This window comes from Tursiops truncatus, chromosome 18 (genome assembly GCF_011762595.2).
Source record: "Tursiops truncatus isolate mTurTru1 chromosome 18, mTurTru1.mat.Y, whole genome shotgun sequence".
Lineage (NCBI taxonomy): Eukaryota > Metazoa > Chordata > Mammalia > Artiodactyla > Delphinidae > Tursiops > Tursiops truncatus.
This window is the reverse complement of record NC_047051.1, coordinates 8,580,789-8,604,695: the sequence shown is the minus strand read 5'-3', so window position 1 is coordinate 8,604,695 and position 23,907 is coordinate 8,580,789. Positions and strand designations below refer to the sequence as shown.

General features: G+C 39.2%; 1 protein-coding gene across 4 annotated transcripts in view; it reads right to left on the bottom strand.

Annotated features, from left to right (window-relative positions):
* The window catches only part of FRY (FRY microtubule binding protein), a 424,933-nt gene that overhangs the window by 74,448 nt on the left and 326,578 nt on the right, over nt 1-23,907 (bottom strand). For all 4 annotated transcript variants that reach the window (XM_073795022.1, XM_033843712.2, XM_019936771.3 and 1 more), the window contains 9 exons: nt 23,496-23,656; nt 21,793-21,903; nt 17,957-18,111; nt 10,507-10,606; nt 10,021-10,192; nt 5,684-5,940; nt 5,092-5,238; nt 3,490-3,658; nt 2,438-2,528 (listed from right to left, as the gene is read on the bottom strand). In XM_073795022.1, coding sequence (XP_073651123.1) covers nt 2,438-2,528; nt 3,490-3,658; nt 5,092-5,238; nt 5,684-5,940; nt 10,021-10,192; nt 10,507-10,606; nt 17,957-18,111; nt 21,793-21,903; nt 23,496-23,656 — 1,363 coding nt within the window. The remainder of the gene's footprint in view (nt 1-2,437; nt 2,529-3,489; nt 3,659-5,091; nt 5,239-5,683; nt 5,941-10,020; nt 10,193-10,506; nt 10,607-17,956; nt 18,112-21,792; nt 21,904-23,495; nt 23,657-23,907) is intronic.

Here is a 23,907-nt window from a genome sequence, read left to right as displayed (position 1 = left end):
TTTGACATAACTATCTTACTTTCCTTTTAGCTTGACTCATTCTTTTACCCTGGTTTTACTATAAGTTATCTAAACTTTATGTCAGTAGGTATGGTATTGTTAAATATTTCTGAATTATATCTAAGAACAATTAACTATTTGTAAAGGACATGGCATCAGGGCTGCCACTTTGCACAACTCCATGGTGCCCCCTGGAGCCCAACAATGCATTCTGGTGACTGGTACCCCCAGGAGTTGTGTCACACAGCAGCCAGGTCATCGGTATTTGTGACCAAGATGATCTCTGTAGGCTCTTTGTCTAGAAGGAGGTAAAGAACAGAGTAAACAACTGTCTTGTGTAATGGGGTTAGTAAGAGGGAAGGAGAAAGGAGGGCTGGAGGGTGTTTGGATAGCTTATCCACCTCTGGGGCTGTGATGTTTCTCCAATTTTCATTCACATACTGAATAAACATTTTAAGAAATGATTACTATGTGCAGCATAGTAGGGTAATCACTGAGGACAGAAATATGTATAAGAGCTACATAATCTGTTTTCTAAGAATGAAAATCTAGTGGTTGAGACACAAGTATGCTTGCAAGTATCTATAAGTCAACATGACAGGGAGGAAGGCGGTAAGTAGATTGCAGAGAAAAAGGACACTTTAGGCTGAGGGCACAGTCTACCTTCAAAGAAAAGACAGACTATATTAGAGAAATAGCATAGGTGGAATATAGGGTCAATGGAATGATAGTATCCTTTGTGATAGAACATTCATGTAGGTATGACCATATATATGAATATGACCAGCTAACCTACCTATAGGTAGACAAACAGATATAGTCAGTGTGAAATAACAGATGTGCACAAATATGTAAAAATGTGGGTAGCATCAGGCTTTGTAATGGCCAACAGAGAGGTGGTGATAGAGCAGGAAAGCAAGAGATAAACAAGAAAGCCTAGTACAGATATTCTCTGGCTTCTTCATTTTAAAGGCTACCACTAAAAATTTAGGCAGGACACTCAGAACTCTGGTCCTAAAGGGGCCTTTGTAATGAGATGTTAATGTATGGAAATGTATCACCTTTCTACCCTTAATACAATTAAGATGAAAACTTCAGACTACACATTAAATGATAAGAATGTTACACTCCCACCAGAAAGTAGAAATATCTTTAGAGAAATATGGGGTTTTTTTTTTTTTTTTTTTTTTTTTACCATGAGGGAGTTTTCCAAAGAAGGTACTGGCAAATATAGATGAAAAAGTAACATGTTAATTAATAATCTTGTACTGTCATTGATGCATAGAGTATGAAAATTATCCATTTCTGAGAAAGAAAGGCCTTTATTAGAGAACTGTAAAGGAAAAGGTCTATAATTCATGACCTACTGAGTTAGAGCTTTTGATCTGAAGGCAAGCTCCCAGGATGAGCATCTGCCTAAAGGCAGTGCAGCCAGCCAGTAATCAACATGTTGAGGAATTTGATAAATGCCTAAATTAGAGAATGAACTTTCAGAACTCCAGCCCCGTGTCAGATCATCTTCCACCTGTAGCCCCTGATGTATTCTCGTGTACAGGATGAAATCCTGAGGATGGTCATGAAGCATCTAGGGGCTTTTTAGGCTAAATGAATTATCTTCATTATTTGATCCACTAAATTTTCTCCAGTATGAATTTGTGAATATCTCATCCTTGTTATTAATTTCTTAAGGGCTCCCCATTATTTTTCACTAGAAAATATTCAACCTAAGGAGTTTTCAACACCATGAGAATCATTCTAATTTTAATTTTCAAATTTCAGTCCTGTTATCTCTTTTGGTTTGTCTCTCTGCTCTTCACAACCAAACTGCAGGAAATGGTGATCTAGATTTTGCTTATTTATGGGTAGCTCCTAGACAACGTGAAGGCAGAAATACGAACAAGAGAAATATTACCATTAAAGAGCTAACAGGAAGGGGATTGAGACTTCTTTTAGACAGTGTTCTTGGTTAACCCAGATGTGACAGAGTAAAGGTAAAAGAAGAATGATGATGTTTCACAGAAGTCACCCCAAGATAACTACTCTGTCTCTAAGAAATTATTCAAAACCCAGATTTGAACATTTCACGTGGAAATTCCCTCTAACTCCAGATGGTCTGTGCCCACTAGCAGAACAACTTGTGGTTTTTATTAAGCCCTGGGGTAAGTAGGCTTCAGCCACCAGAACAACATCTCTCTTAATCTTTCTCTCCTCTGGCTTTGCTCAGCAGGAAATTGTTATCTTTAGGGATATACAGAGTGGAGTCTGAAAGTCAATCTGTGTTTCTAAAAAACAAAGAAGGATGCGTGTGTGTGTGTGTGTGTGTGTGTGTGTGTGAGTGTGTGTGTGAAATTTATGAAGCCCCACAAATTTTGCTAATGCTTTGTATAGACAATTGCTGAAAGTTAAGCTGGATGTTAAACCAAATTTGTGCACCAACCTCTCATCAGATTCTTTCAATATCTTGCTTTCCTCAGCGTCTGGGAAACCGTCCTGGCCAGCAACCACTGTATTGCTGCTGGAGGTGGTTCCTGTAGATGGGATTAAAGAGCAACACTTAGAAAGAAATACCTGCGCTGGGGTCAAGCTCAAGTCTCAAGTAATTCCAGGAAAGGATTTCCTGTAAAATCTGTTTGTGAGATTCCTTACATCTTCTGCATAATCTCAGACATTCTAAACAACCTTCCAAGCCTGCCCCACTGAAATGGAGAATCCCAGACATCTGCTATGGTCAAACCAAATTCCTCAACTCTCTTATAAAGCGAGGCTACAACATTCTTGAAACCCTTTCTTCCTGGCTGCTTAGGTAACAAGCTTATTTATAGTGGCCAGCCCTGCTGTTAGCTCCTTAAGCATTTCTGGGTCCAGGAGTTAATAAACGAATGTTAGTGAAGCATTTCCAAGTTCCTAGAGCTTCTGATCCCTAGGCCACTGCTTCTTTGCAAGAACACTGCTCTGGCAGCAGGATGTGAACACACAGAGGGCATAAGAGACCAGAGGAGGACAGAGGTTTGAAGGTAGTTACAGCGTTAGGTGAATTGAAAGGAAGATAGCATCAAGGAATCTGAGGAGGGTGGTATATGTTTCATAAAATGATGCTGAGAGACCAATTTATCGAAAGTGATAACACTGGTCAGGGGGCATTTTAGTAAACCCTGGGAGAATATTAGCCACGAGAATTCCATCGATACGAGAAGGAAGGTCCGGAAATGAGATACCTAAATGACGAGCGTCCACTCTAAGCTCAGCCTGAAGCAAGAAGCTCTGCGCATACGAGTCCCTGGCTCCCGGCTACTGGTTATCCTTACAGAATCATTCCATTAACCAGACAAGGCCCTAAGAGCCTCAGCTATCCTTAAGCCTTCTTTTAAATGAGTGTATATGTAGGAATAAGAGAAAGTAACAAACACACACTCATATCCTTTCGATGCTCTACGTAAAGGTAAATCCAGAGCTCCACGACAAGGTGTCACCCAGCCGCCCGTCCCCTACCGGAGGCTGCCGCCGAGGCCTTGCTGCTGGCCGCGAAGCGGTAGAAGGGCGGGTTGTCACAGTGCTGGACGATGGGGTTCACCGGCTCCGTCTGCTGTAGCTCAAACAGAAGCTCCTCCATGGTTTGAATGGTGTTATTACGGCACAAGTATATGGCCACCTTTTTAATCTGAGATGAAAAACAGAACACAAGGGATATTTTCCAGAGCACGCCCGCAAGAATGTTAGGCTGTCGACAGCGGAGACGGTAACCCGTCCATTCTGTTGACCACGTCATCCCCCAGGCTGTCGACAGCGGAGACGGTAACCCGTTCATTCTGTTGACGTCATCCCCCCAGAAGCGCCCACCCTGATGGAGCCTCCTCCCCTCGCAGGAGGAGTCAAGTGTCTGGGTTAAAACTCACCTCCTTTCACATGCACAGCTGATAGGAGTGTGTGGTTAAAGGTCTTACCTTCCCTAATGGCTGAGTTTACAAGAGTTACTCTGGGGATAACTTGTGGGCTAAACATGATTCTATCTAAACTAAAAACTTGCCACGTAAGGTCTTACCTTGAGAAAGTACTTTATTTATACAGAACCATGGGGGAAAAACTGCTAGCTGTTTCTGTTAAAAAAAATCCCCAAAACTCAGTCTCCTGCTACCCAAGAAACAAACGAGTCTGAGCTGTTTGCATTGCTTTAAGTTGTAAAAATAACCCTGGACTAAAGCTCTGCATCACCATAGCCCCCAAACCTGCGGCACGTAAGCTGCTGTAATGCGGCTGATGTGGCCCGGAACAGCAGGCAGGCACAAAATCTCTCAGAAAAGCAACCAGCACACAGATGCCAACTGAGTCAGGGTTTGGTTTTTTTTTTTTTTTTTTTTTGCGGTACGCGGGCCGCTCACTGTTGTGGCCTCTCCCGTTGCGGAGCACAGGCTCCGAACGCGCAGGCTCAGCGGCCATGGCTCACGGGCCCAGCCGCTCCACGGAATGTGGGATCTTCCCGGACCGGGGCACGAACCCGCATCCCCTGCATCGGCAGGCAGACTCCCAACCACTGCGCCACCGGGGAAGCCCCTGAGTCAGGGTTTTAAACATGTAGTGGTTTTGTTGATCACCTCACCTTTAAATACAAACACTAAATGGTGGGAATCTGAGCAGGATTTCTCTTTGCTTCTTTCTCTCTCTTACCTTTGAAGAAACCAACTGGGATATTCTCCATTTTTATTGTTTTAAGAGCATCAGGATGTAAACATGAAACACTTTATTAGTAAAAATATAATGTGTCACCTAGTGTCTCTTACATAATGGGTGGGTCTAATGTTTCTAGAAGACAGATTTAGGTAATTGTTAGAAATACGTCTACGCCTAAATTCATAGGTTTCCGTGTCCAAAGTCTTAGAAAGGGGATGACAGAGGTGTCACTAGGACACTAGTCCGCATCTCAGAGGGGCAGAAGGGAACTTTCATGTAATATCTAGAAAGCTCACAGGAGATTAGCGTGACTGATGAAATCTGACATCTCTATTCTACTTGGACCAAAGAGCACATTCCGACTTGCAAACCGCTGATGGAACCACCGGCAGAATAATGACCACTGAACGTCAGAGGGGCACTCACATAGGGCAGGAGAAGCGTGTCGCTGCTAACCCCACACAGGCTGATCAGGAATTGCAGGGTGATCCTCAGGTTGTTGCTCCATTTCTCGTTGTTGGCTAAAGCATTCCAGGCATTTTCCATTTCTGGGCCAGGAACTTCATCTCCGTACTGTAACCAACAAAATAAAAACCGGCTCGGGAGACACACAGAAAAAACGTGAGGACGCAAAGTGTCCGATTAAAAGTCATTTTAAGGGTCACGGTCATCTCCAAATCATAAGAAGGGGGGAAATGGCCATTCATCAGAAAGATGCCACTTTTTAGGAATTTATAATGCACAATATTTATTCACATGATTTTTCAAATGTTAGGATGATGATGATTAGGATCACGATTAAAATTGTGGTAAAATAAACATAAAGTTTCCCATCTTAACCATTTTTACGTGTACAGTTCAGTGGCAGGAAGCACGTTCACACTGTTATGAAACTGTCACCACCAACCCCACCCTATTTTTGTGACTTTTAATGGTAGATGACACTTCCCCCAGGTATAATCCCGGGTTTCCTGGGATGTGGGAGCACAGGATGGAGGCATGATTCCTCGGAGTTTACCTTGGCTGTCATGTACATGAGGTTATTCAGCACCAGGGATGTAGCTTCCGGGGAGCCCCAGCCATTGCCTTTCAGCCCGTGAGAAGCTGTCCCCTCTCCTTCCCGGTCCTTGACGTCGTCCTCTGGGCTGCTGGGACTCGAGCCTGGGAGGAGCAGCCTGCTGTCCACCAGCTCGATGTTGTGCAGCCAGGGCAGCAGGTAGGTGAGCATGATCTGACGCCCGTTCGGGTGCGTCGTGGGAAACCGCTGGCTGACCTCTATAGAGGGAAGGGCAGTGACCGAGAGCCATGTCATCTCATCAAACTAAACCGAAAGATGAACAGCAACTGACAGATCCAACAGAGCCCTCCGTTTACAAAGCATTTTCATATACAGCAGCTCCCCAAGGCTTGTCCTCAAGACCCTCACTTCTCAGCAGGTGCTCCGTGGAGGAAAGTGAGAGCACAGCGGGGAGAGCACAGGCTGGGTGGGATGGGATGGAAGACCTCCTGGATTCAGATCGACTGCTAGTGGAAGAGGTACGTTAGGGTGGACAAAACAGGGGACTTGGAATCAGAAGGGCATGTGACCAGATCCCATTTCCTCAACCTATTAGCTGCATGAGACTCTGGGATAGTTCTTTAACCTCTCTGTTCCTCAATTTCCTCATCTGTAAAATGGGGCCCATCAGGTCCTGCCTTGGGCAATTGTGAGGATTAAAAGATACCATCACAGTGTGTATAATATACTCAGCACAGTGCCTGTCATCCAGTAGGCTCTTAATGAACAGCAGTTACGATTATTATAACAATGACTTACCTCTCAACTATGCCTATATTTTACAAAGTGCCTTGCATGAGGCATTAGCTGTTAAAAAGTGAAATGCAAACTTCCAGGAAGAACAAGCCCAGCGTGTGGACTCATGTCCGTGGTGTCTACTTGAGAACTGACAGCTACGTGGCCAGTGTGCTTTCAATGCCACGCTTTGTTTTATGAAACAAGGAGTCAAAAGGGTAAAACTATATGACCAGCCCGGTCATCTCACCATTACTTCCTCTGATAGCATGTTTACATTGTTTCACTGCCAGCAGCATTTAAGTTTACAATCTGAATAAGCTTTCTATAGAAATAAAAGCACAGCTTTATGTATATGCTGCAAGTTCTAAGTCATCTCCTACTTCTAATATTTATGGAAGAAACTGTTTTATCCTAAGGGAAATTAGAAAGCTTGGCCTGATGCATTTGCTATCATCCAGCGAGGCGTGTAATCTCATTTGGAGAGCTCATGCCTGCTACACGACAGAACAACATGGATGCCAGGAATTATACCGAGATAATCCACCGCATCCCTGAAACAGCAGCTTTAATTGATTTGGCCCTTTTCCTGAAATTAAAATGACAATTTTTTATTTTGAAGAATAAGAATATACTTAATTCTGTGCACAATAATCTGACATGTTATGCTGTTATATTTCACACAGGTCAAAATTTACTTAATTTCTAAACTTACATGAATGTGATGACTGATACCATGGATTTTTATGACACAAAAAATTTATTGGGACTTTGGAGAGAAATAAACCTTTCCAATCAGAGGGACAACTGCTTTAAGAATATCTGTCGTCTTTCAACAGCGGTATAAAAATCTACGTAGCAATAAGCACCTTCTATCATATTACTCATTTATGTAAAATAAATTTGTGTTTATAGCTTTATATCTATAAAATTTATAAATAATTTGCTTATTTATGTTTATTTTATCTTGTCTGTCAGACATAAGGTCCAAGGGGGTGGGGATGTCTGTCTGTGGTATCCCAGGCACCTAGATCAGGGCCTGGATGTTTAGAGATGTTTTAAAGGGAAAAGAGAAAAAAAATGCCATGGCACACGAACAACCCCTCATTCACCTCTTTAGAAACAAATTAAATAAACGGTGAGACAATGGCAGTGGGATCCCGTATACATTTGCTGGCTTTTGGGAGAGACCTGAACAACTGGCCTGGCTATGTACAAGGAGTTAAGTCATCTGAAATTACAGGCAGTAAAAATCTCACCACAGGGTTTTTAATGGTAAAGGCAGTATAAACAAAAGCGAGGAATCTATTAAAACCTCATTTTTCCATGTTATTTTTAACAACTTATTCCTCATAAATCAAAATAGCCAAAAGGTCAGTTCTTGACAGAAAATTTAGCTTGAACTTGCAACTCATTACATGAGCTTCTTTTCTTATTAAATTTGCTGGACTGTTTATCTTCTCTCTCCCCAGCTGTCAGTCTCTCCCTCTTCACGGGCTTCTCCCTCTCAGCCAGGAAACAGGCTCGAGTCTCGCTCATCCTCTGACTCTGCGTCCTACTACAGCCCCATCCTCTCTTTTTCTGCTTCTTTTTAGCCAAGCCCCTGAGATCTGGCTTCTGCCGCTACTTCTCCATGGAAACTACCGACAGTTACCAATGAACTGTGCAATCCATAGGGTAATCTTTAGACCTTATCTCCTGGGATCTATAGGAATGTGGACTGCTCCACTCCGTCTCCCTAAGTCCTGTCTTCTCTAGGTCTCCATAAAACACACCTTCTAGGTGCTCTCCTTCTATAAACATGCCTCCCTTTCCTCTCTGCTCCCTCGCCCTTCTTTGGCCTGGTCCTTAGAAGTTGGGGGTCCAGGTTCTTTCTTTCACTCTGTACGCTCTCCATTCGGGACCTCATTCATTCCCATGGTTCTGACCCCTCTGGTCTTCCGTGAGTCACTACCGCTGGCCTTCCCTCGACCCTGGCCTGTCTATACTCAGGATGTCCAACAGACGCCTACACTCAATAGCCCAAACAGAGCTCATGATCTCTGCCTCGGCCTGACCTCTTCTCCCCCAGTCGGCTCTCCAGGTGGGGTTATCACCACCCATTTCCCAGATATGGCACTAGGCACTCCCTTCTGTGCACTCCGCCCAGTAGCTCTTGACTCTGGTCTCTCCCCTCTGCTCTCACTGGGCTGTCCGAGTTCAGGTCCGCTTCATTTCCTCCTTGGACTACTGTCATCATTTCTCAACTGGTCTCTTCTCTCTAGATTGGGTGTTCTCTAATCCATTCACCACACTGCAGTCAGTCTTTCTAAAATGCACTCTGATCTCGTCCCCTCTCTTCTTGCTTGAAACTGATGAGTGGCTTTCAAAATCCAAGCAGCTCGCTTGGATGCCCTGCCTGTTCACAGGCTTCTGAGGGGTTTCAAGGAGCACGTATGTGGTCACTGGCCTACAAACTCCTTAGGGTACAATACAAGGCCTTCCAAGATTGACTTCTGCCTCTCTGCCTGTCTGTGACCATCTCAAACTTTCCCCCTTCCCTGCATGTTGTATTAGCCAAACTGACGACTACATAATCTCTCAAAGGCATCATTGTATTTTATGCCTCTAAGCCAATGCGTATGATATTTCCTTGGCCTGTAATGCCGTCTGCTTGCCAACTGCAATGTCAACTATTCATCTGCTTTGCAAATGTCTACTCTTCTTTCAAATTGCAGCTCAGACATCAACTTCTCTGGGAAGTCTTTTCTGATACTCCTGGCCCAGTAACTGATTACTCCCTGATCTTCCATCTCATACAGAGAATGTGCTTTTTAAAAATTGTATCATAATCATAGGATTGCACAGATTTATTACTAGACAATGAAACTTTGATGGGAGAGGCTGTTTAATTCACCTCCGTACTCCTAGGATCCAATCACAGTGCCTGGCGTACGGGTGGCACTCAGATCTTGGTTGAAGTGAATAAGAATAAATTTTAGTTTTCCAAGAAGAAAATTAATTTATCAAAAAGGTTTTCCTCGAGTCCTTCCACTGTTTCAGGCACAATGCAAGGATGTGACTAAGTCTGTTTCAGATAAATGGATTTTCCAAAACATGATTCACAAAGATTACGCGTAAAGGTGTGCCCCGATTCAAACTCTCAACAACTGAGACATGTGGCATTCAAGCTACTGATACATGTAGCATTCAAGCTACAAAATACCACCATCACCACCACCAGGAAACAACTTACGGCAATTATCTGTATTAGAAGTTATTCCACCCATATTTAATTTCTTTGGGAAATTTTACATACACAGGGTATGTAAAGTATTATGATTCATCTAAGCATCTTCACATTTGCCCTATGTTTATTTATACCAACACCATTTTAGATAAATACACTGTTTTAAAGATATTCTAGAATTTACTTTTATACGTAACCGAACTTAGCCCAGAGTAATTTTGAGCTACAAATTTAGCATCAATAATTTTGATTCTAAATTACACTAGAATTTAAAAAGTAAGAACACTTAGAGCAGAAATGATCACACATGTCATGACTGACTATCCCATGGTACCTGAGAAGAGAGGGAGAGTGAGCTCGGGGTACATCCTGGCCAGTTCGCACGACAAGAGGGCTAGTGACACACTGTACAGGGGCGGCAACGGGCCGTGTGTTCCATAGAGAATACTTCCTGGTCTTTGTTCAGCTACTTTCTTCGAGTACACAAAAAGCTTTGCTTCAAGGATCTATAAAGAAGTAGTAGGAAAGTAATAAACAGTATGAAATGACATTGGCTTGCTATCTCAGGAGTATTTATATTGAATAAAGTTTTGTAATAAAAACTAATGAACGAATATTTTAATATTGTATTAAAGGTAAAGCATCGGCTGCTTCCTATGTTTACAGAAGATTAGGTAATTGTTTTCTCACTCATCATATCCACCGGTGAGATGCAGAAATAAATAAATACGTCTCAATAAATAGCAACCCAGTAGATCAACTACCATTTCTATTTTCTGTGCTCGAGGATGGACATTTCAACGTAGTCAAGGATACGTGCCTGCATGAGCTGCATGGAGAGTTCATAAATCTCTCTGTTGGTGTCAGAAGCCTTGAATAGAACGAGGTTTAACAATGTCACTATGTCAAAGGGATAGTTCCTAAAAAAAAATAAACAGCATAGTTTAGGAGACAGCCTGGCTAGTAATCTTGATAAATCATTACCTCTCAAAATTCTACATGGTACGCTGACCTCGGTCACACTTACTAAAGACATTCCCAAGCCCATGTGGCCATTCCCCCACCCCCCTCATTCTTTTGCTGTTTATTAGCAGGTGAAGGGAAATAGCTCTATTTTGGGTGAAAACTGAATATAGTCACACCAGGATAAATGAACACAAAAGTCTATCTACTGCAAATAGATTTCAATGAGAACCGAATACAAGAGGAAAAGAAGAAGACAATATGTCTAAATTTCTCAACAGCTCACTGACTTACTATTTTCATTCAATCTATCTAAATTTATTAAACACCAAACATCTATCAGAAACGACTGCAAAGTACAGATGATACTAAGTTAGTAAGGCTGGTGCCCTCCCCTAAGGAAGGCTTACGGTTTAGTTAGGGAGACAAACTATACAGTCTAGTTATGATGAGCTGTGGTGGGATTATCCACAGCATGAAACAGAATCCCGACAAGGGACACCTACATCAGACTTGGAGTTAGAGGAGGCTTTTTGAAGGAGGAAACAAGTAAACTAAGCCCTGAAGCGCCAAGAGACATGGTAATTGTTAGCAAGGCCATGGAAGGGGGAGCATGGTGCAGAGAGAACACCATTTTGAAAGGTTATATATGAAAATACCTCTCCCCCGTTACACAGAATTTTAAACATAAATGTAATTATACTACCTACATGTATTGTTTGGGGATTCGCTTTTTCACTGGACAGTGAGGCTCAGGCTTTCTAGTAGCTGGACTGTGTTCCATAGTATGGACGTACCATAAATAACCACTCTTGTAGTGGATGCTGCGGTGTGCCACCTAGATCCCCCTTCAGGACTGAGGCACTCAGTCTCCCACTACAGTGCTGCAGTCTGATACCTTTGGCTGAATAGCCCTCTGGGAATTGCCTAGGCCAACGTCATGCCTACTCCCCAGGAGCACCCCTGTGGGATTGGCTGAGGTTTCTTTCCTCTGCCCAGTCCTGTGTCCCTCACTTCCCCACAGATGTTGATCTCAAGGGCATTCCCTCATAAATTTCCTGGACTCAAATCTCTACTTCAGAGTCTTGCTTCCTGGGGAAGCCAAACTTTGACATGTGTTGACGGACATTTAAAGGTTACTTTCATTTTTTTCACTATGATAATACCACAAACACCACATGTGCAAGAATTTCTTTAGAACAGATTTCTAGAAGAGGTCATGCAGGGTCAAAGGGCACATTAAAATTCTGACAGATACTGCTATATTGCCCTCCAAAGTGGCTTTACCAATTAGCACTCCCAAATGATTGCTTTTCTAGAACTTTAATTTTAAGTTAGCAAAAATGCATGAGGTTGATGTGTTAGGTGAGAAACTGGGCAAAGCCCCCAAATAATGGTGGTGAGGATGATGATAAACAATGGATGACACTTATGTTATGATGTGCTTACTTTGTGCTAGTTATTGTACCAAGTCCTTCATCTAGATTTGTTATTTAATCTTCACAACAAGCTTGTGAGGCTTAAAGAAGTTAAGTACTTGCCAAAGGTTAGGGAGAAGTAGTGGAGTCTAGATTCCATCCTGGATTTGTATGACTCCAAAGAATTCAAACACTTATCCACAGTGCTATCAGCCTCTTGGACACCTCACAATAGATCATTTCATGGCCAGGCTAATTTGGAATTCTTACAAACTGCAGTATTTGGAAACAGACCTTTCTGACTGTGAAAATAGAAAGGTAACTTTCTTCTGAGCCCCATAGTAGCAGAGACATCTTACCTACATTGCTGTCTCTGACACTGGGATTTAATACATATGTATTTAATATAAATAAACACTGGAAACTACTAAGGATCACTGGGGATTTAAAGGCAGTAGAAGGGTAGACGAAGCCTCCCTCTTATGCAGGGCTATGCACTTGACTGAGTAATTAGGGAATTCAATTAGCTGCTTAAGACTGAGCTACAGAGTTTAAGGGGAACAACATTGAAAGAAATAACACAGATACAGAAAATGAAAGAAACCCAGAGAAGGAAAAAATTAGAAAGCTCTCAAATGAGTACAAGAGCATAAATGAAACATCTGTACTTAGATGTTTAAAATAGGCTTAGAAACCAAATGTCACATTTTTCAGTATTTAATTATTCAATGTAGGCAGTGGAAGGGTAAAAGAAATAAAGACAGCTGTGCTCATACAGAACAAAAATAAAATGGTAGGGCTTCCCCGGTGGCGCAGTGGTTGGGAGTCCGCCTGCAGATGTGGGGGGTGCGGGTTCGTGCCCCGGTCCGGGAAGATCCCACATGCCGCGGAGCGGCTGGGCCCGTGGGCCATGGCTGCTGGGCCTGCGCGTCCGGAGCCTGTGCTCCGCGGCGGGAGAGGCCACAACAGTGAGAGGCCCACACACCGCAAAAAAAAAAAAAAAAAAAAGGTAAAATAAATATGAAAGGTAAATATGGTTCAGAAAGTAAACAAGAAATAAAACTGTTTTTTCAATTGGAAAGAGAGGAGATTTTGAAGAATTTGAGAAATACCCACTAGCTCTGGCTTAGAACTAAATGACGAAGCTCAGAATAATTTTATTCTAAAGAGAAGCAGATTGTACCAGCTGATATGATTACATCATAGCTCTTTGCCTCCAATAGCTGTTGAATAATAATAGTGTTTACAGGGTGCTTGCCATGTGCTAGACCTTAGGTCAAGAGATTGGTTTTACTTAATTCTTACCCTAACCCTATTATCACTCCTATTTCACAAATGAGCAAGCATTTGTAGTAACTTATTCAAGAGCACACAGCTTAATGAGAGGCAGAGCTAGAATTCAAACTCAAGACAGTATGTTTCCAGAGCCTAAATTCCCAAGCTCTGTGCTCTCCTGGAATTCTCCAGCTGAGTGACACAACCAAATGAGGCTCTACGTCACCAGTTAGGGAGTATGACTGAGATTCATGAATCAGAAGCTTCCCTTGTCTTCCTTGGCAATAGATGGATGCTATTCCCTTAAGAAATGTGGGGCATTTACTTTTAAGGAATCAAGTTTGCAGTGCCTGATTTAAATGAGCAAAGATTTATAGACAGTTAAGGCAAGGCAGACGTGCAAAGAACAATGACAACAAAAACCACCTCCAAAAATAAACCCAACAAAATTCTTTAAAAATTAAAACTTTGATCTTGCATGTAATTCTAAGGCATCTATTAACTATATTCTAGTCGTATGTTACAGAGTAAGAGTAAAAACAATGGCATTCTTAAGTATTTAATTAAATATGAAGAGAATTCTGTTGAGTTAAGCTAGTGATTGGAAGCGGTCTATACTTTTAATATAGAGCATATTATTTACCTTGATTTATAACCTTGGAAAGCCATTTAATCTCTTTCTCAATTTCCCTATCTCTTCCAAACTGATATAACTTGGAGTTGAGGGGAAAATTAATAAGAACACATACAGAACCCAAACAGTTATTTGAACTAATGCTGCCTGACAGATGAGCTATTTTCTTTTGTGCTAAATTATAGTACTGAGCTGCATTTAATAGATTTTAATCAAATATGAAACATACCTTATGAAAAATGCTTCAAAACTAATATTATTAGTTCTACCATCACTTTCTACTTTTATACTCACTTCCCCTGGTCCTATTCACTTTCCACTCTGACTTCCAAATCTCTCAACGTCACCAGAGTCAGATCCTAGTTATAGTTACAGTTATAGTTTTGACTGGAGACCACCAAGTTCACAACACACGCACGTGTACACACACACACACACAGAGTCATTTGGAGAAATAAACTAAAAAGAAAAATGCAGAGAACCATTTTTCCCATTATCACAGCTCTTGAATATAAGGATTGATATATTAACTACGTAAAAATTGCTTTAGTTCTAAAACTAAAGGTAGAAAATTTTAATCCACAAGAGCATTTTTAAAATGTGAAATCTTTTAGGTATTTTAAGGTCAGTTATAAGTGGTTCCTAAATAAATGAGTCTGCTTATAAACTGTCATATTCCTACAAAAATAAATACAGCGTATGATCATTCTCATTTGACAAGGAAGAGGTAATTCTTTTCTTTACAGGAAGAATTCTTCACTTTAGGGTATGTCTTGTTGCAGGAGTTACTGCACAGACACCTTGTTTGAGGAATTTAAAATATGATCCAGTTTATGTATGATATTTTAGGAACAGATTATTTCATAAATTATTTAGGTGTTTTTTAGAAGCAAACTTGCAAAAAACAAAGTCTAAAACACCAGAATTGCTTTTGAAAAAAGTACTGAAAACTGAAGTGCGAGGACCGTGCAAACAAATCTGGAGGCTTATCCACACGACACAGACTGAGAACTTACGGGAAAAGAGGGCAAATTTAAGCCACAGCTGAAACGTGAAATTCTGAACGTGCCCCGTGATGAGAAACGACCACCATTTACGGTCACATGTTGGCTACGGCCTTGGCAGGAGGTTGCAGCCATGGCATTGCCTGGCCCTCTGACTTTCCCTCTGAACAGATGAGTGTTGTGAAGTAAGCTGATAGGCGATACGTGTTTAAGAAATCAAAATATTTTAGGATGCTATCTTAAAAAATCTACTCTAAACATAGAGGGCTTTATAGCCTAATGTTTTTGTGACTGAGATATTATTGGAATTGAGACTATATTGCTAAAGTCATAAAACATTTATTTGTGCTCCCTAAAAAAATACCTAGATTTATCCAGAGGAATGCAGTGTGATATTTTATGAGAGGGCCATGCAATGAAATAAATGTGACTGGGATAGTTCAAACCAAGTTCACTGGGAGAAGGGCAGTGAAGAGAGCGAACTTTTATTACTCTCATTTTTGTCAAATGAATCTATGGTCTAAGTCATAGATTCTAAATACATTTTTAAAAATCAAAGAACAGAAATTTATTTCTAGAATGCTGAAATACCCGAAAATAAAACAACACTCCAGAGAAAGAGACTCTTATAAAAAATGTTATTTTGGTAATATCCAATAGGATAAATAAATTACTTAGTATTGCTAACATCAAGAAATAAACCAATGGAAAATCAGACAGTTTAGATTACGTTCATCTGATATGACTTTTATGGAAGTTAACATATATATATAATAAAAATTTAACTACTAAGATTATGGAAAACGAAAGCTTTAGACATGAAATGTCATCTACTATCTTTATAAAAGAAAGAAAAATATTAAAGAGAAACTTGCCTCTTTAAAAAGCATGTTCATTTTAGGTTGATTGAAAGTAGATGTCTTCTAAAATACTGTTCTTATTCATTTAGAACCATAACAGGTTGGAATTTACAACTAATTTACATTTATTCCCGTCACCCTGTAGCTCAAGATAGCTATTTAAAATGCAATATTTAATTAAAAGGGACAATCAACAGCCTATATCAGTCCTTTCAAAAATAAACTTGATGACATAAATCACAGCAAGGTCCTTTTTGACCCACCTCCTAGAGAAATGGAAATAAAAACAAAAATAAACAAATGGGACCTAATGAAACTTCAAAGCTTTTGCACAGCAAAGGAAACCATAAACAAGACGAAAAGACAACCCTCAGAATGGGAGAAAATATTTGCAAACGAAGCAACTGACAAAGGATTAATCTCCAGAATTTACAAGCAGCTCATGCAGCTCAGTATAAAAAAACAACCCAGTCCAAAAATGGGCAGAAGACCTAAATAGACATTTCTCCAAAGAAGACATACAGATTGCCAACAAACACATGAAAGGATGCTCAACATCACTAATCCTTAGAGAAATGCAAATCAAAACCACAATGAGGTATCACCTCACACCAGTCAGAATGGCCATCATCAAAAAATCTACAAACAATAAATGCTGGAGAGGGTGTGGAGAAAAGGGAACCCTCTTGCACTGTTGGTGGGAATGTAAATTGATACAGCCACTGTGGAGAACAGTATGAAGGTTCCTTAAAAATCTGAAAACAGAACTACCATACGACCCAGCAATCCCACTACTGGGCATATATCCAGAGAAAACCATAATTCAAAAAGAGTCATGTACCACAATGTTCATTGCAGCTCTACTTACAATAGCAGGACATGGAAGCAACCTAAGTGTCCATCGACAGATGAATGGATAAAGAAGATGTTGCACATATATACAATGGAATATTACTCGGCCATAAAAAGAAACGAAATTGAGTTATTTGTAGTGAGGTGGATGGACGTAGAGTCTATCATACAGAGTGAAGTAAGTCAAAAAGAGAAAAACAAATACCGTATGCTAACACATATATATGGAATCTAAAAAGGTTCTGAAGAACCTAGGGGCAAGACAGGAATAAAGACACAGATGTAGAGAATGGACTTGAGGACACGGGGAGTGGGAAGGGTAAGCTGGGACGAAGTGAGAGAGTGGCATGGACATATATACACTACCAAACGTAAAATAAGATAGCTAGTGGGAAGCAGCCGCATAGCACAGGGAGATCAGCTCGGTGCTTTGTGACCACCTAGAGGGGTGGGATAGGGAGGGTGAGAGGGAGACACAAGAGAGAGGAGATATGGGGATATATGTTTATGTACAGCTGATTCACTTTGTTATAAAGCAGAAACTAACACACCATTGTACAGCAATTATACTCCAATGAAGATGTTAAAAAAATAAAATAAAATAAACTTGAGCTGCCTTCTCTGGATTTCTAACACATGATAAGCTCTTCCTTGGGAGTAGCTTTTGCAATATGGGGAGGCTTCATTAACCCTTTCGTCTTAGTTATGAAACAACTTCTTTCAATAAATCATAGAACTGAAATACTCCACTGAGTGACTAATTTACATAGCTAGGGCACTGGTTTTAAAAGTACAATCCATGGAATCCCAGGAGACACATTTTCCTTTCTTTTTTTCTTTTCTCAAGGTTTGGGCAAGAGAAATTTAACATTTTTAGGTTGCTTCCCGAGTTTAGTTTGGTCTCAAAATGGCTGAAGTGCTTACAGTTCATACCTTTCACAAACATTTCTAGAAATTCCTTTAAGGTATCTTTACCATTTTCAAATCCTGCTCTAATACTTCATTATAAATTTCCAGGCAATTACAAAAAATTTCCAGTCTATAACTACAAACCACTCTCCCAGTAGAATGGAAAAACAACGTAGCTGTAAACTTAGAGGGAATAGGCTATCTGCTGGGGAAAGAGAGGCCATTTTGTATTTCCTTAGAATTTGCTCTGTTCAAATATCTGCAAAAACAGTCAGCTCTCAATTATTCGTACGATGAAGAGTAACCTTAATTGCACTTGCCGGTGCCCAGTACCTTCCACTTAAAGAATTCGTACCTGCTTCCACACACAGTTGCTATGGCTTTGAAGCAGCCGGATGCGAGTTGGTAGGAACCAGTGTAGCATCGGTCAATTGCCCAATTGAAAAGATTTATTTGGTCAGGATTTAGCTCCAATAGCAAGACAACAACTTCACAGCCAAGTTGATGAACCTGAACACATGGAGGAAAGCAACCATTCACGCTTAATGAAAGATTATTCAAGGGAAAGACACAAAATCAAGCTTAGCGAATATCAATTGTGTAAAAGGAAAGCGAACACTGAACATTTATCTTGATTAGTTTTTATTCCAGGAATTCCTCTTTAAGAGGATGCAATGTTGCAACTGAAAACTGAAATGTATAAACTAAATTTGACTCAGTGTAAGTCTGTCATATAGGCTCCACTCATTCTCGATTTTTAACTCTGAAAAGGTGATAAAGACTTCATTGGCAATGTTTCTTTTTTGTATTTAAAATATTTTTGAAAAATACATGTATTTGGTTTAAAAAATTTAAATATATGAAAGGAGAGCCTTCATGAATGCCAAGTCTTTTAAGGAAAAAGATCAGAGGGAATATGTTTATGAGGCTTAATTACTAAATATATGGTGTACAGCTTAGCTGGCAATCTTTTAAAAAGAAATACAATATCAATAAGCTCTTTTTGATCGGAGACTTTCATATGAAAAGATTATCATACTAGATAGAATTAATAGGATCATTAACTGATGATTCTTGAAGCTACTGTTAAATACTGGATGGTCCCATTTGTCCAGGACAAGCCTGGTGTCTGGAGGCTATATTCCCCTCAGAAAGTAACATTTTCCTGCCTCTTCCTGAAGTTGTCCATTCTCCTGCCAGTAGCAACAAGGTGGAGAAGGAAAGATTATGCCTTGTTTGTTCTTATATTATAGGGTATGGGCCCAGATGGGAGCTATATTCTTTTCCTTTCTTTTGCTTTTTTTTTAAACTAAAAATCTTTATTGTGTACCAAAATTACCATTTTTTAAAATTAATTTTTATTGGAGTATAGTTGGGGAGCTATATTCTAATTGGATGGTCAAATATCATCAACCTAGTTCCCCATGGGCTTAAGTACTTAGAAGCAGATAAAAGCTGGTGATACTATTGCAAAGGACTTAAAAATAACATCTCATTAAAAACTTAGTTCAACTTGAAAGAAAGTCAGCAAGTTTTTATTGTGCTTTAGAAACTTTATAAAATGTAGATAGTATAATTCACAAGTAAATGGTGAGTTATGTTAACTAAACACACTAGTGTGAATACCAGAAGAAACCAGATCACCAGCACCACTGAAGCCTGCTCTGTGTATTCTCTTCATCACTAGCCTCTCTTCCTCAAAAGTAACCACTATCTGGATTTCTACCACCACTGGTTAGTTTGAGCTGTTGTGAACTCTGTGTAAATAGAATTATAGAGTATATAATTTTGTGTCTTTCTTTCACTCAACTTATGTTTAAAAGTCATCAACATTTATTCGTTTTCATTGTTGTATAGTATTCTAATTTATGATTGCTCCACAATTTATTCATTCTACTACTGATGAACATCTGGGTTGTTTCCAGCTTTTGACTTCATAATACTGCTTTGAATATTTCTATACATGTCTTACATTGCACATACTGGATAACCTCTTTTGTAAATTGCTTAAGTCTCTTGCTCATTTTTCTATGAATGTCTTTACCTTATTTATTTGTAGAGGTCCTTTATATATTCTAGATAAGAAGTCTGTTGGCTTTATGTTGCAAATATCTTTTTTTACTCTACAGCTAGCCTGTTTACACTCATAATTGTGTCTTTTGGCGAACAGAAGTTATTAATTAGTCTCCCCTTATGGTTAGTAATTTTTGCATCCTATTTAATAAATCTTTCCCTAACCCCAGGGATTAAAATAGCCTTCTGTTTTATTTCCTAGAAACTTCAGTTTTTCAGCTTTCACATTTAGATCTACAAACTATTTTTTTTTCAATTTTTATTTTATATTGGAGTATAGTTGATTAACAATGTTGTGTTAGTTTCAGGTGTACAGCAAGGTGATTCAGTTATACATATTCATGTATCTATTCTTTTTCAAATTCTTTTCCCATGTAGGTTATTACAGAGCATTGAGCAGAGTTCCCTGTGCTGTACCGTAGGTCCTTGTTGGTTATCTATTTTAAATATAGCAGTATGTACATGTCAATCCCAAACTCCCAATCTATCCCTCCCACCTCCCATAACCATAAATTCGTTCTCTAAGTCTGTGAGTCTGTTTCTGTATAAACTATTTCTTCTTTTTCACTCATGATATCTTATTTTTTCTCTTCTAAAACACTGGCTAGGATCTTTAGTATAATGTTGATAGAAGTAATGAAAATGGGCTTCCTTGGTCATTCTAGTCTCAGAGAACACTTTCAATATTCACAATTTAGTGTGATGTTTACTACTGGGTTTTTTTTGTTTTTAAAGACACCCTTTATCAAACTAAGGAAGTTCTTTTTTATTCTTAGTTTCATTAGTTTCTCTTATGAATGAATGTAGAATTTTATTAATGCTTTTTCTGCATCTATTGAAATGATCAGATGATATTTCCTTCTTGCGACTTTAATATAATATACAAATGAATTGAACGACATTTGAATATTAAACCAATCTTGTAGTTCTTGAATAATCCCAACTTGATCATGATGAATCATCTTTTTAATATATCACTGAATTCAATTTTCTAATATTTTGTTTAAAGTTTCTGTATCTATGTTCATGAATGAATTTGCCTTTTAACTGTCTTTCTTGTTAAATTCTTGTCAGGTTTTAGTACGCGGGTCTCATAAAACATGTCGAGATATGTTTCCTCTTCATCTGTTTTCTCTTTGAGGATTTCCATTAAATCAATGCAATCTGTTCCTTAAATGTTGAATTAATCCATAAAGCCATCTGGTCCTAAAGTTTTCTTTGTGGGAAGACCTTCAATTATAGATTAATTTTCTTTTTTACTTGTATGACTTCTGATTTTCTTTTCTTCTTGTGCTGTGTTTTTCTAGGAATTTGTCTATTTTATCTAAATTTTGAAGTTTATTGGCACAAAGATGTTCATATGTTCTACTTATTTTTAATATCTGTAGCATCTGTAGTGATGTCCCCTTACATTTCTGAGGTTGGTGACATACACCTTATCTCTCTTAATCAGACTTGCCATGGATATACTAATTTTATTAGTCTTTTAACAAATTCAACTTTTGGTTTAAATGATCATTTCCAGTAATTTTTTCTCTTTAATTAGTTTCTGCTCTTATCTCTATTATTTCTTCAATGTACTTTGAGTTTGATACGCTATTCTTTTTCTAACTTCTTGAAATGGATGCATAGGTCATCAGCCTTTTTTCTTTCCAATATATGCATTTAAGGCCATATTCTAAGCAAGGTTTTATTTAAAACCCACAAGTTTAGTGTGTAGTGGTTTCAATATTCTTCATTTAAAAATATTTTTCACTTTGTATTTTTATTTATTCTTTGACTCATTGGTTATCTGGAAGAGCATTTCTTAATTATCTTCTTTATTACTGATTATTGGTTTAATGCCATTGTGATCAAAGAACAGAGCCTGTATCTTTCAATCATCTGAACTTTGTGGAGACTTGCCTTATAGCCTAGTCTATAGTCAATTTTGGTAAATGTTACTGTGTTTTTTATCCTGATGTATCATAGTGTAATGTGAACAACACATAAGCCTACAGTTCTGTGGCTGATGTGTGAAGAGACTGTGCTGTGAACGATGCTTAGACAGGTCAGTAACCCAACTGAGGCAGGGTAACCAAGACATTTAAAAACAATGTATTTTTGGCTAGTACTTACTCGTAAATCTTGACAAGCCAGAATGTTGTCAAGCCACTTATACAGGTAGCCATCTGGGGAAAGGCCCACATTGTCAAACACTGGGCCACAGCACAACACTGCTGACATTGCCTGATGACAAAACAGAACACAACCTGGGATGACTGAATGGTACACAACTGACTTTAAAACACATACTACTAGATTTATAAATGATGAGGGTCTTTTTTTAAAAAAAAATGTATTTATTTATTTATTTATTTTTATTTTTGGCTGCGTTGGGTCGTTGCTGCTGCGCGCAGGGCCTCTTTAGCCGTGGCAAGCGGGGGCCACCCTTCACTGCGGTGCACTGGCCTCACACTGCAGTGGCCTCTGCTGCTAAGGAACATGAGCTCTAGGCACATGGGCCTCAGCAGTTGTGGCACGTGGGCTCGGTAGTTGTGGCTTGCAGGCTCTAGAGCACAGGCTCAGCAGCTGTGGCACAGGGGCCCAGCTGCTCCGCAGCATGTGGGATCTTCCCGGACCAGGGCTTGAACCCCTGTCCCCTGCATTGGCAGAAGGACTCTCAACCACTGCGCCACCAGGGAAGTCCCGATGAGGGTCTTTTAAAGCAGTTATTTCCACAAGATTTTAAAGTATTCCTTAGTAGATTCAATAAAAAATAGCCGATTCCCAATTTTGTCTCTTTTTATAAGAGTTAAAACCCATAAATTGAACTTTGTAGACATGTAATTTTATAAATCTTTATAATGAAAGGCTGAGATATTCAAAACAAAATGACCATTTCACAGAACTTAAAATAAACCTACCAACAGCGACTTCAAGTGAATGAATTCTGCTTATGATAAATGTAGCTTTTCAAATTTTGTTTTGATGACAAATATTTAACTAATATACTGAACCAACAAACTTGACAAATACTTGACTGATACACTATGAAACCATAAATTACTAGATTACATCTTCCTTTAAACCATGAAACTAAAGCAAACTATGTAGAAATAAATAATTGTGATTCTTAATCAAAGATAAAGAAAATGAAGAATATGAACTTTAGTTCCTTTGAGGTGGGGAGAAAGCAAGAGAAGAGAAGATCTTGATTCACTTTGTAATCCGTAGGTCCAAATGATTATCAGGGCCATGGCTTATATTAGCTCCACAGAGTCAAAAGTCAACGTGACAGTTAGCAACTCCTGGTGTATATGACTGAGACAATATACAGTTAGTTTTCTAAAGGAAATTAAGCTGTAAGGAATAATGGTTCTGAAAATGTTGAACAGTCCTAGTAGTGTAGAAACTTATTTCTGGGAGTCTTTAGGATAGGAGGAGACTAAAAAGGGAATATATATATTTTAAGCTGGAAATTAACTGGCAAGGCAGTTACTTAAAGGGTAAATGAGCAAAAACTATGGTTTTCATATAGTAGAAACCTTAGATAAAAGTGGGATCTTGGAAAAGTTTGGCATTTTGAAATTGTGAACACAATCGGAATATTTACATGTTTATACATAGCTATCTATTTTGTTTATGTATGGATATTTTAGAATTTATAGAGTAAGCTTATGTATTTATATACGTGTATATATTTGGTTTTTTTTGCATGTGTGCTTATATTTTCTCATGTCATATTATATTATTTATTTTAATCGTATTTAAGGCATGGTTGTTTAAGGAAAGAGACCATCAATCTGACAAAAGTCATTCATGAGGCAAAGGTGACCTACCTTCAATGCACAATACTGGTATCTTGTAATCTGATGATTTCTATCACTGTAACGATCCAGAGGAGTGAACATAATGCTGAAGGGTCCTGCCCACTGGCTGAATAAGATGAAAAGATGGTGCCTCAGGCTTTGCTGGGGGAAGAGAAATCTTCGGTGGTGAACTAGAGAGAAAACAGAGCTAAGAGTCTACTAGATGGAAAAATACAGTGAATACAGTTTACGTTGCGATTAGGCATGATCCTTAAGTTTTGGGGAAAGGAGTAATTTCGTTTTCTAACTCAAGTTTTCTTTACATCATGAAATATGTATTTAAAAAGTCAAGCTTAATTTTCGTTCCTCTCCTCATGTTTCAGTCAACAGCACCTTGTCTCAGAGCAGAAAGCAGAGATAGAAGATGGACTCACAGACCCTG